The sequence below is a fragment of the Sinocyclocheilus anshuiensis genome, unplaced genomic scaffold (assembly GCF_001515605.1).
Source record: "Sinocyclocheilus anshuiensis isolate Anshui unplaced genomic scaffold, SAMN03320099.WGS_v1.1 scaffold947, whole genome shotgun sequence".
Classification (NCBI taxonomy): domain Eukaryota; kingdom Metazoa; phylum Chordata; class Actinopteri; order Cypriniformes; family Cyprinidae; genus Sinocyclocheilus; species Sinocyclocheilus anshuiensis.
In genome coordinates, this window is record NW_015547686.1 from 345,004 (window position 1) to 357,823 (window position 12,820).

General features: G+C 40.4%; 2 protein-coding genes across 2 annotated transcripts; one reads left to right on the forward strand and one right to left on the reverse strand.

Moving 5' to 3' along the window:
• The first annotated feature begins 318 nt into the window (after window positions 1-318).
• On the forward strand, window positions 319-9,320 carry LOC107703289 (midkine-A-like). Its single transcript, XM_016505864.1, has 5 exons — window positions 319-452; window positions 6,582-6,664; window positions 7,275-7,442; window positions 7,620-7,781; window positions 8,369-9,320. Exons 2-5 carry the CDS (start codon window positions 6,583-6,585, stop codon window positions 8,395-8,397), a joined length of 441 nt encoding a protein of 146 aa, XP_016361350.1. The 5' UTR covers window positions 319-452; window position 6,582; the 3' UTR covers window positions 8,398-9,320.
• A 305-nt stretch (window positions 9,321-9,625) lies between these two features.
• Window positions 9,626-12,820, reverse strand: LOC107703274 (muscarinic acetylcholine receptor M4-like; the record flags this gene model as incomplete). Its single annotated transcript, XM_016505843.1, has 1 exon — window positions 9,626-12,820. A coding segment is annotated over one exon (858 nt), but the record flags the coding sequence as incomplete, so codon positions are not given.

A 12,820-nucleotide genomic window follows, 5' to 3' on the forward strand; every position in this document is an offset into this window, starting at 1 on the left:
TTGATCAATTGATTTAGTTTCTTGAGTTTCCGTCCTGGGGAACTGCCAAAAGTGTTTGTGAACACAGCCATCTCTGTTATCAGTTAATAGGTGGAGGGTCTTGCTTTCACATAATTTGTAGCCTATTTAATCCTCTTCTTCTTCTTCTTCTGTATCATTATTATTACTATTACTATTATTATTATAGCCTATAACAATTTATTTATTATTATTACATTTTTTACGTTGACAAGCAGGTCTCATGGCTGTGCCTGAGGTCTATTGACTGACGTGGGCCGCGGGGTTAATTTAAATGGGGTTCAGGGGGAGAGGAACCGATTAAATTAGTTTGGGGGGAAACAAAGAGCCGGAGTGACGCATAAAGGCGGTTGCTGGAGAAGAGTTCACACACGAAACTTCAGCAAGACATTATTTCGGTGTTTCAGTGTGGGAACTTTCGACACAGAAAACAAGTGAGTTACATTTGCTCTTTTCACATCAACAGTTATTATCTGACCAGTACTTGGGTTTAATACTTGATTTAGGCTACACCGTTAAACGTTTTGAAAAGTGGCTTTGGGAAGTTATAAAGCGAAAAAGTGGACATATAGACGCTTTTTTCTTTTCTTTTCAATATTTAGATACGAACAAAGTTCGGAAAACACATTTTTAAAGTTGATTCTTCTGAGGACTGTTAAACTTTTAAAGAGGAGCGTTTAGATAAACACCCAGTATGAATTCAATGGAATTATTTGATAATACTTTGATAATTATTTGATTTGGTCTAAGGGGTTTTTGTTATCAATAAACTAAAATACTATCCGTTCTGAGGTGCGCAAACAGTTGGACTACGTTTGTGCCGCGAGCATTGTTGCATTCTTGTCTTCATTAGGAGACTGTTTTGCTGTACACAGGATGAGTTAAGACCATTAGAAATAAGTTAAAGGAAAGTGGAAGTTGTACGTTTCTGCGTAAAAGTAAATAAATAATGATTTTACGGAACAAAAACAATTTTGAGGTAATGAAGTATCATCACCATGTTTTATAGCCTATATATATACTTTTTTTTTTTTTTTGCGCGATCATGTTAATAAATTACACATTTGGTATGATATGATCCAGCAGGGTTTCTTCTTTTGACATTCTTATTAAATTGTACATTCGTATTTTAGTGGACTTTATTTTGCAGAAAATACATTTGATTACCAAAGTAAATTATTGTACAGACTCTAAAACTATAGATAATATGAAACTACTACTTGACACTGATTTACACAGTTTAGGTAGAAACAATACATTTCTAAACTACTTGAATTAGTAGCGGACAAATGTAAGATTTTTATATCACAGTTGGAGACATGTGAAGTATATTGAGTAGGCTACATTTACTGTTCATAAAGTAAAGTTAGTAAAAGTAAAATTAGGCTGTCGCAAAACCTCCGATTAGCGTAAAAAAAAAGCATTTTTGGGCATCATTAGGCATGTTCTGGGTCACCTCTGCTCTCTGTCACAATCAGTGTGCCCAGTTGCTGGGTGGATAGGCAACTTGTGACTTGTGAAAAGTTTTTACACAAAGTAGGTGGTGGTCTGCACAAACCCATTGTGATGCAGAGTTGCTTGTCAGTGATATGCATGTCTTGTTTTTCTATGTGATATTGACCTTTGCTCATTTCAGCCCGAATGAAATAGTGTGTTTTAATTTCTGATGCATGTGAATTGTGCGTGTGATGGGGACAACAGCTAATGCCTTAAATGGAGGAGAATCACCATAATTCAGTTCTCTTGCACTTGCACAAATCTTTGTGCGTGTGCGTTAGAGATCATTGTGCATTTAATGCTCTTGGCTTCATTCGCTCCCTCTCTCTGTCCTCTTGAAGACAGTGGTTAAAGTGAGTATGGTCAAAGGGTGCAGGGCAGAAAGCAAGAGGACCGCGTTCCATCTTTTCTTCTCTTGCTCTTTCAGAGACCCTTTTCACCTGACCTGCATTCTGACCTGAACCCTCCCACCCCCCACTCTTTCATTTATCTTTCTTTAGACACTTTCAGGGGCTTTTCATCCCAGAGTGGGACTAAGAATGTGCAAAATGCACTTTTATTGAAGGGATTACACATTTGGAGCTATACCACTTCACAGCACTTCAGCAAAGTTGTAAACATTCAACCTTTTGGCCTCTGCCCTGTTTTGGTGTGAGCATGTAACAGAGAGAGAGAGAGAGAGCGAGAGAGCGATTCTTTGGGTCAAAACACTGTGGTCAGATCAAATAAAACAGACAGAAAGTGAGAGAAGATATATTCATATGAATAATTCTGGGTGGTGAGTGCAAAAGCATATTATACATAGACATGTTATTATTTATATAAGACGCCCCTCATGTTTTGTTAGCCAAACAAGTTTCATTTGCATTACAGAGGAGAAATTGAAAGTGTTTCAGAGCAATATTACAAAGCCCTCTTGCCCCCTGCATAGTAGAGATATGCTTTTAACTCAACTTCTGGTTATATGAGAGTTTGTCCTCAGGGTGTGTATATAACCTGTCTAAAGCCCTATTCGCACGGGATTAGTATTATCTGGGGACCTTGTGTGATCTGATTTCTCTTTAAGGAGCAGGGATGTAGTTCCATGTTAATTTTTGTGTGTGTGTGCCTCACTAAATCTGAACTCTCAGATTCACAGGCCTCTAGTGCTATGCTGGTCACAGTTTCTGTCAGAAAGCATTTGGTGTAACACTTACCTAATGCTCTACAGCACTGGACACACAACCTTTGTGTGTGTGTGTGTTTGTGTGTGTGTGCGGACATCACCCAGCTGCACACACCCATCAGAAAGAATGATGGGAGACTCACAATGATTTATGACTGTTAGCCTCAAACCTGTGTTTGAGTAAATCTTGTGCTGAGGTGAACTTAAACAGCTGTTTTTGGTTTAAATACTGTCTCCAGACGTCTCTCTCCTCCCCCGTGTCTGTCTGTCAGTCTGTCTTTCTGCGGTTTAGATGACTGATAAAGCCAGTGCTGACTTGAACTCCCTCTGCACTGTGTCTGAAGACTACCGTTCAGTACCAGCTCAGCCTTAAGGGCCTGCTTTGCTTCAGACTATTACAGAAAAACGCAGTGCTCGTAATAGATTTTAAGGCTGTTGAAAGGAAAGACTCCAAATCTGTTGAAAAGTGGCACTGATAAGCGTGAAACTTTGCCATATGTCTGACTATGAGTGAAGTGGGTCAGAGCTTTGTGTTGTTTTCTCTGCAATGGAAATTAGTTTGAAGTCCAGCTGGTTGCGCGGCGAGGGACTCGCACACTTGAACGCTGGGTGCTGGAACGCTCTGAAAAGATGTGAGGGGAGGAGAGATGACCAGAGGAGGGGAGAGAAGAGAAACCGTGTGTGTCCAGCGGTCCTGCATTCCTCTGCACTTATGATAATGGAAGCCCCATGGCGTATGATGAGTGAGTAAAGCCCTCAAAGAGTGTGTGTTTCTGTGAGAGGATTGGGGCTTTTAAAGGGCTTTCTACCCTCATAGTGTATGAGATGTGTGTGTGGACCAAGCGGGTCAGAACAGCCTTGTTAGGATGTCTGGAACCCCCCACCCCCATCATTCATATACACACACACATATCACACAAAGAAGACTGCCTAATGAGAGATTTTGGAGAAAGGTCAGAGAAAAAAAGGTGAGGAGGGGACATTTTTTGGACCCGGAGAGAGGGTGAAGACATATTTGGGCCAGGAAAATGGGGGTTGGGGTGCTCAAGATTTGTGTTTTTCTGAGAGAGGTTAGTCACGCTCCGCTGAGCGGCTGACACTTAATTACTGTTTGGAGGGAGTTGCAGGATTTACTGGGTCAACAGAATATTTTATAAACGGCTTTAGAAAAGCATTTAGTGTCTGAGAGTGAAAGATGGAGGGAAAAAAACAGAGGTAGAAAGCATTTTTACTGCCTCTGCTTATGGTGACCTATAAAGGTCTGGCGCCTGAGTGATGAGGGACGGCATTTGTGCTGGGACAGGAGTTTGAGTTGGAAGTTACGGCTGAGAGTCCAGAATATTTCACTCAACTACAAGCAGGCAGGGCCAGATTTACGCATAGGCATTCTAGGCACGTGCCTATGCTTGCTCGTCCAGGGGGGGCCCCAAACACAATGAAGAGATATATAATATTTTTGTTATACTATGGGATATCTACAACAGTAAGAGAAACAAAACCCCAGAAAACACTGAGCAAATAAATATAACAAACAATAGAGTAAAAATGACAAACTATTTCCATGTCTTCAGCCTTTTTTATGTACGGAAATCACGCTTTCTTTCTCCCGCTCTCTCTCACGCACACACATAGACACGCACTCGCACACACACGTGGAAACTTGTCATCAGCGCTGTGACTGCCCCACGAATTTATCAATAAAAGAGTTTCGCAGCTGAAAAGCTACATGTCATTTCTCAGTAGCGAGGTTCTTGATTCTAATTCTAATTCTCTATTAGTAGACGCTGCTGCTGAATACTGCTGAGAGACGCACAGATGCATGTATTCACACGTGCTTAATCTCTCCCTCTCTCTTTCGCTCTCTCTCTCTAATAACTGCGTTAGACTGCATTAATAACTGTGTTAGCCTGCATATCAATGGCTCAAGCCTCTGTTATTAGCTCTAAAATTACGTTTTGGAATTTGCAACGGAAGGTTTGGGATGAGGTGCGTAAAAAATTAGCTAGTTCAACACCCACGAGATTTCAGTGGAATTTTCTCTCCTCCACAGACCAAACCACAGTATAAATAATGCACTCCCGAAGTGGTTATGTGGCCACTGGCCGTGCCCATTAATGGAATGAAATGCAATTTGTTTGAATTCTCAAACAAATTAAGAACCTACATTCGATTTTTATTTACTGAAAGCAAGCGCTTATTGCGATAGAAAACACTGTAACAGTTTCCACTGATTAAGAAATATTTTTGTTTGCTTGGGTGGTAATATTAGGCCTATTATATTAATAGGAAAGGGGGGCCCAAAAATTTGTTTTGCCTATGTCACGAAAAGAGGTAAATCCGGCCCTGCAAGCAGGTAGAAAATGTGATCTGATGGACCCTCCAGAGCAAAACGGCCAATGTGATTGAGTGAATGGACGGACACACCGACTGCATTAAATAGAAAGTGATACATTCAGAACGAGAGGCTTGTTTGGACATAATAGATGCTTAATTATCCTCAAAGACAGTACAATGCTGCTTTTCATCAGTCCAGCTAATTCTGGCTGCTTTGAGTCTTGCGTCTTACAGAGACCGTCCTCTCTTTCAACAGGAGAACAGCTTTTGTTACCGTTAATTGCTTTTCCTGCTAACAGAACTCTGAACCAGGATGTCGTCTTATTGACAAAAAAGTAACTCCCACACTGACAATGGTGCTGAGTTGTTAGTAAATGTGTCTGTAGGAAGCTGGCTGATGTGTGAATGTGAGTTCTGTAATCTGTGTGGGTCCATATGTGAGTGTACGTCTCTGCGTGAGCTGCTGCTTCAGTCCTTTTGCCTTCATATCCACGGAGCGTTCAGGAAGAATGGCATCCCGCGGCGATGATTCCATTCTCTTCAGACAGTACGCTCCTATTATTTCACAGCACGCGGGCGAATCATCGCCATGGAGATCACAAGCAGAGGATAAAGAGCGCACTCACGCAGCCAGAGTCACAAACACAAAACACATATAAGCAGATCTGTGTACATGGCGAAACCCTCATTTGAGATGATCCAGTCAAATGTGAGATTGAAAAAGCTCTTTTATTGGGGAAAAATAAACAGGTGTTAGTGGAAATAAACATCCCACCGTTGTCAGTGCTGTGGGGTCTTCGTGTTTTTTCAGTTTTGAATGCTGACATGTTGAGAAGCAGAAGAGCAAAAGAGTGGTGTTTTAATACACACATTTGATAATGTACACCGTGTGTACACAGCTGAGGAGAGACAGGGAGAAAACACAGATGTGAGGACTGTGAGTCTCTGGAGCGGATACCAGCAGGACCGACGGACACATTCAAAGACACACGTCAGCTCTCTTTCTTTTGAGTGTGAGTGGATGTTAGTCAGGGTTGCGAATGTTCTTGTGTGTTTGTGAGTGTCATTTTGGATGTTTATGTTTGATGATTCACAGCAACAAGCAAGTACAGTGGTGGTGCTTTTGGTGGCAAGAACGTCATTATCATAATCCCAAGAAAATCACTATGTATTCTCCCGTTGCAGTAGCTGTTACATCATACTTCTGTGTGATGTGTTTATTTAAGTGCTGTTGTTACATTATAATCTGGTGGCAGTGATAGCAGAGAACCATGCAGTCCTTCAACATTATGACCTTTTGTGTTTGCACGAGCCAAGTCTACGACATTTTAATGCCAGTCCGTTGTCAATGAAGCTCTAATTAATCATTCTGAATGATCATCCTTATCAGCTCCAGCCATTCATCTTTAATTGGGAATTTGAAATACTAAAAGGGCAAAGTAATGCCTCAGCATAGATGGCTCGATTACTGTCCTGCCCTTTGATAACAGTACTTATGACAGAAATTGGTCAGTTACCGAAAACTGCAGTTTTGCTCTGCAACAGCTGATTATTCTGTGTTTTTCAGAATGCGTGGCCTGTTCTCCACCATCATCGTGGTGCTAGTGGCCTTAATGATCGTGACCACAGAGGCTGGGAAAAACAAGAAAGGTATAAAATATTGGTCTCTTCCAATATTCTCACATCTCTCCCCTCTTTCCTCTCTTCCATTATTTCAGCTCTCATATAGAATTATATCCTGTGATGTCTTGCTTTGAATCTTAAGGCTGGAATACACTCCTTTTTGGACAGATTTTGCCCCAGTTTGCAGGCTGGACAAGTCAGTGCTAGTTGCTGAAAATCTGAGCCACTCTGCAAATTTTGGGCATTTTATAGAAAATTGCATAGTTTATGATGGGCACAGGCTCCAATTTTTAGCATCAGACTGTGATTCCATCCAGCCGAAGGATTTCAAACATGTTATTTTTATTTGTTATTCAAGCATGAATTTAGAATGCATATTTATTGCTTTCATTTGTCATACTTCTTCTATAAAAGAGGGGCGCATGCTTGCTGTCTTAGGAATGACTTGTTACAGTTGTTACTGTATAAGTCCCAGTTTTTTCTTCTGTAACCATTTACAAAGTTGACCAGTGTGATGCCTAGTGTTTTAAAATCTGTTCTGATTATAAAAGTCGTGTAGTGTTAGTGTATTGTCTGGGCAGTTTTGCATGAGTTTATGTACATAAAGTAATGCTGATGCCCATGTGTCATGTGACAGAGAAGAATAAAGGAGGTAAGGGTGGTTCGGACTGTGCGGAGTGGCGCTATGGCAGTTGTGTGGCCAATAATGCGGACTGTGGAGCAGGCACAAGGGAAGGCACCTGCAATGAGCAGACCAAGAAAGTCAAATGCCGAGTGCCCTGCAACTGGAAGAAAAGCTTTGGGGGTGAGTGAAACTGTGATAAATCAGCTGAAATCTTCTCATCATTTCTTATTATATTTAGCTATCGCTTTTATTTTTGGTATCTTTTATATTTAGTGTTTTTGTGCTGCTGTGTATTTCTGCCTTTTTCTGTACATTTCATATTATCTTACATAGTATATTGTAACTCATTTCATACAGCCGACTGCAAGTTTAAGTTTAGTAACTGGGGCGAGTGTGACGCAGCCACAAGCACAAAGAGCCGCACCGGCACTCTGGTAAAGGCTCTCTTCAGCGTCGACTGCCAGCAAACCATCTCTGTGTCCAAACCCTGCACCACCAAGGTCAAAAACAAACCCAAAGGTACATCCTCAACACTAAACCCAAAACTGACATTCAATGACGGAAGGCCTCTGCTCAATCGTTTTGTGCATGTTATGCTCAAATGTTAGTATTAAAAATAACATTCAACTAATAATAAATAATTATGACTTTAAAATTAAAATCATTTAAGAATTGTATGAAATTATTATTAAAAAATCTAAGTTTTTTTTTTTTTTTATAAAATCTTCCTCAAACACACATGGTTCAACAGGTGTTGTAAGCAGTTGTTTGGTTTGGTTTGGCTGAATGGAAACAGTAATGCGTGTAATCTGCTCTGGTTGTGTAATCTTGGCCTGTTGGCCATGGTGGGTGTCTTGAGTGGGATTCTGAACTCAATAATGAATCTCTGCTCATACATAAGAGACAGATTTCTAAGTCAGTCCTTTCAAATCGTATGTTTGTGGTTAATATGCTTATCTGAATATGGATTCCAGCAATAATACTGTTGCATTATTTTAAAAGAGCATATGCATTTCCTAACCAGCGTGAGACGGGGAGGCGTCTTCAAGAGGTTCGGGTTTACCACTGGATCTGAATAATGAGATTTTGTGTCAATCTCTCCACAGGAAAGAAAGGCAAGGGGAAAGGGAACTAAAAGAGCAAGAGATCCAGAGGAGCAGTAATCACCCCGTGATCATCCGTCATCCAAACACGGCCTTTTATATGTCTACTCAGTGTTCTTCAGCATGAGCGGAACTCGCACTACAGCCACAAACACATAGCTTTAGAAGACTATGACAGAGTAACAGCTGAGTATTTGACACGTTACATGACTGTTTCATGTGTGAGAGGGAGGGGAGAATAAAATGCCATTGTTTAGCGTGTGGTGCCCTGTCATTGACCCATTCCTCTGATGTTTCCCTCCAGCACAGATCTCTCGCACTTGCTCTCTCTCTCTACTATCCATCAGCCATGTAAGCCTCAGGCCTCTCATTCGCTAAAGGACAACAATCAATAGAACTCAGACACGTCTGTTTTATTAGTTTTACTTAAAATTTGGTTTTGTAAAATTATGTAATTTACAGGATTATATTACTAGTGGGGTATACAAGTAGTGTTTGGATGTAACCCTTCTCTTTTTTTTGTATTCTAAAATATAAAACTAAGTGTTGTTTGAAATAAATGAGTTCTCTTTTTCTATAAAAGGTGTAGTTTATGTAAAAGGAAAAATATGCCAATACTGTTACTTTTCCTTTTGACTTGACTGTTACTAACAGATCCAAGGGTGACAGAGGGTTATGAGCATTAAACTGCATGGAGAGGAGACCGTTCCCTCTTGTGCAAACCTGTTTTATAAGCATTTAAGAAAGACAGTAAAATTTTGTTACTGAGTATTGTGTGTAGTGTTAACTAAAGGTAAATGAGTGATGACAGTTCATTATTAAAGACACCTAAGCCCTCCAAATTTCTCATTATGCAAACCAATATGTGTGTTCATGAATATGCAAAGAATAAGCATCTGTCTCTCCTCCTGGTCAGTGCGCTTAAGAGCTTTATTAAGCTTTATGCAATAGAAAAATAACCGTACACTGGCTCTTTAAGGGCAGTGGTAGATAAGTCAACAAATACAGTGGTCATTCCATCAGCTTCACTGGGGTAATAATCATTGACTTTGCCCTTCAGCTGGTACAGTTAAATGGGGGATGTCTTTATTAATCCCTATACAATTTACATTTTATAAACATTTGAAGTGACCAAAGGAAAGAGAGCATAAAGTCATTTTGCTGTATTGGTCATCTAATAGATGCTAAGGATTGACCTTTGCTATTTTCAGAATTGCAGAAGACAATATTTAGTAACCGATCGGATTGCATGATTGCAATAGAAAAATAACCACACACTCTTATGTACACTGGCTCTTTAAGGGCAGTGGTAGATAAGTCAACAAATACAGTGGTCATTCCATCAGCTTCACTGGGGTAATAATCATTGACTTTGCCCTTCAGCTGGTACAGTTAAATGGGGGATGTCTTTATTAATCCCTATACAATTTACATTTTATAAACATTTGAAGTGACCAAAGGAAAGAGAGCATAAAGTCATTTTGCTGTATTGGTCATCTAATAGATGCTAAGGATTGACCTTTGCTATTTTCAGAATTGCAGAAGACAATATTTAGTAACCGATCGGATTGCATGATTGAATTTCTTTAGTATAGTTACAAAAGGAGTTACAGTTTCATAACTCTCTTAGAGATACTGATATTCCAATGTGAAGTCGTCTTAGAGTTGCATCACAGTTGGGGATATAAAAGCATGTATTTGAATGACTAAGATATGCAGTGAACAGCCTACTTCAACATACAGTCCATGTATCAGAAGAAGACCAAAGCAACTGGCAAGTTTAAAACATTAAGAAAAATGGAAATCTGGTTTTAAATTCTTGTTCAATGGCATACTAGTCACTTAGTCTGTCTTTACCACTCATTATAAAGAGATTCAGAGCTGGTTTGGAGATACAGATGCTATGAATGGAAATTTGATTATGAGGTAGAAACATGAAACCAAACCCAAGACGTTAAAGAGGCAAGTTTCTGCATCTTAAAATGATGCTAATGACTGAATAATCTCTCTTCCAGACCAGGCCTAATAACAGACCGGAGCACCATGACCTCTTTGGTTTAATGCTTTAAAGTCTGTAATTGCTGAAACTGGCAGCTTGTTAATAATGTAACATCATGAGCCCTAAAACATCAACACATTTCTTCCTCTGTGCTAATTCTGACCACTGTGGGAGATCATTCCTGCTGGTTTACATGCTGCTGTTTCATCAGTTACAAACTGTGTATTTAAATACAAACTAGACAAAACTATATTGCACCATGAGAAAACAATATCATCAAGTGGAAATCTACTAAATCAACATTGTGTTTAACAGGGGGAAATAAAACCAATTTTCCATTTCTCAAATTTACGGACAGTCCTTTGTGCCCCGATTTTAAATGAAATGCTTGAAATTGAACATCTTATAAACAGGTTAAATAAATGTACTAGTCATCTCCTATTTTTTTCCAAGTATATCACAAATTATAAATGGTTTCAACATTTTTGCATACAGACAACAATACATTTAATATTTAATCTGTAAAATCACATGAAGATCACCAACCAAACACAAGAGGAACACAAACATCCATACATTAAATGCAGGGAAGAAATAATACTTTCAAGAGCATATATTCATCATAACTAAACATATTTACACACCTCTGTAAGGTCAAACCCTTACAGTGACATTTCTCAGCTCAGTATAGAGTGTCTCATCCCATTTAAAGTCTATAATGCCTATCCTAATCCATTGAGGAGATCCTTTTCAATTTTGACCTATTCCAGAACCTCAAGAGGATCAAGCTAAGAGGATAATGATGACTAACTTCTCCAGGCTGAACCACATGCCCTGAATTTGTCCCAATGAATGTAATGGAATACACAGCTGTTGTGGTCAGCAAGCAGCTGCAGTCTGTGACTTCCTTCATTTGGAAAGTGGAAGGTGCAGGTGTAGGAAACTGAATCTCACTTGGGAGCATCATGCTTTCAGGGACAGTCAAACAGGAAGCTTTTCCATATGTTAATAGTAACTTTTCCATATGTTATGGGTTTTGGCTGTGGTATGTTCTCCAGTCACATCTTCTTCACCTCTGTATGACGAATGTGCATCCTGTCACAGAAGTCTGGTTTAGAAACAGTGTTAATACTAACCAAGAGGACTTGATCAATATAATTTGTCCTATACTGGGAATATAAATGAGTCAATAAAATCCTACTATTCACCAAGTCTCTTTTGGTTTGTATTTGCTGATATTCTGTCTCTTCACTTTTGGAAAAATTAGCCATTGGCCTCTATAAAGCATTGTTATTGTCTTGATCTTCACATTACTCTAGTGCAAAATTCCAGTGGTCTTAGCAGTAGAGCAATGATCAGATTACTGGAAAAGTCATTTGTCATTTATCAGCTTGATTTCTTCAGTGATTCAGTCTCTTGTCCATTGCTCCATCATCCTCTTGTAAACACTGATTTCTTAATACATAAACTTTTGGTTATGACACACTGTTTCAGCATTATGGGACTATGAAGCCTCACAATGTACTGCACAGTACCGGGACAGCCTTTGTACCTTCCATATCATATCTCCATCTTCGCTGGCTGCTTCTTCCCTTAGTTCATCTGGTGCCAATGTTCTTATACTGGCACATGAGCAGGTTTTTGAAGGTCTTTTTGAAGGTGGCGTTACAGAGTGCATAGCAAGCAGGGTTGATGGTACTGTTGACGTAGCAGAGCCAGTAGCCAATGGCCCAGACTGTGTCTGGAACGCACGACTGGCAGAACGTGCTGATTAAAACCATCACATTGTATGGCGTCCATGTGATAATGAAGGCCAGCAGGATGGCAAAGATTGTCTTTGTCACTTTCTTCTCTCGTGCCGCCATCTGCCTTTTCCTCTTCACCTGGCTGCGGGCGATGCTGGCAAACTTGCGCGCCACTGTGCGGGGACGGTTCACAGGGATGGAGCGCTTCTCGCCGGTACTGTTTGGTGGGACGATCTCGATGGCTGTGATGCATTCATCTCCCGCTTGTTTGGTGACTATCTTGATCTTGGACCATTTGGATTGAGGGTTAAATTTAGGTACGGCTGTGGGCGCGGGTGTCAAGCCGGCCTTTGAAGTCGCCTCACTGTTCGCTCGTTCTTTAAGCTCTTTAGGTGCTATGCTGGCTGTGCTGGAGTCGTTCGAGCTCTCCTTCTCCTCCGGCTGCACGCAGGAGTCCGCTTTAGCGGACACCACAGACTCGTCTAGTTTGCCGTTCTTCATGGTGTCCACCGTAGAACAGGTATCTAGGCTAGGTTTAGGAGGAGACTGGTTGTTGTTGTTCTGCTTCAAGATGTGACTCTTGAGCAGACCACTAGATTTCTGACCTTTCTTCTCCTTCTTTTCCTCAGGGTTCTGCTTGGACACACGGCTGCGGCTGGCCAGAGAGATGTGCACATAAAGCACCGTCATGATGACCACTGGCAGGTAGAA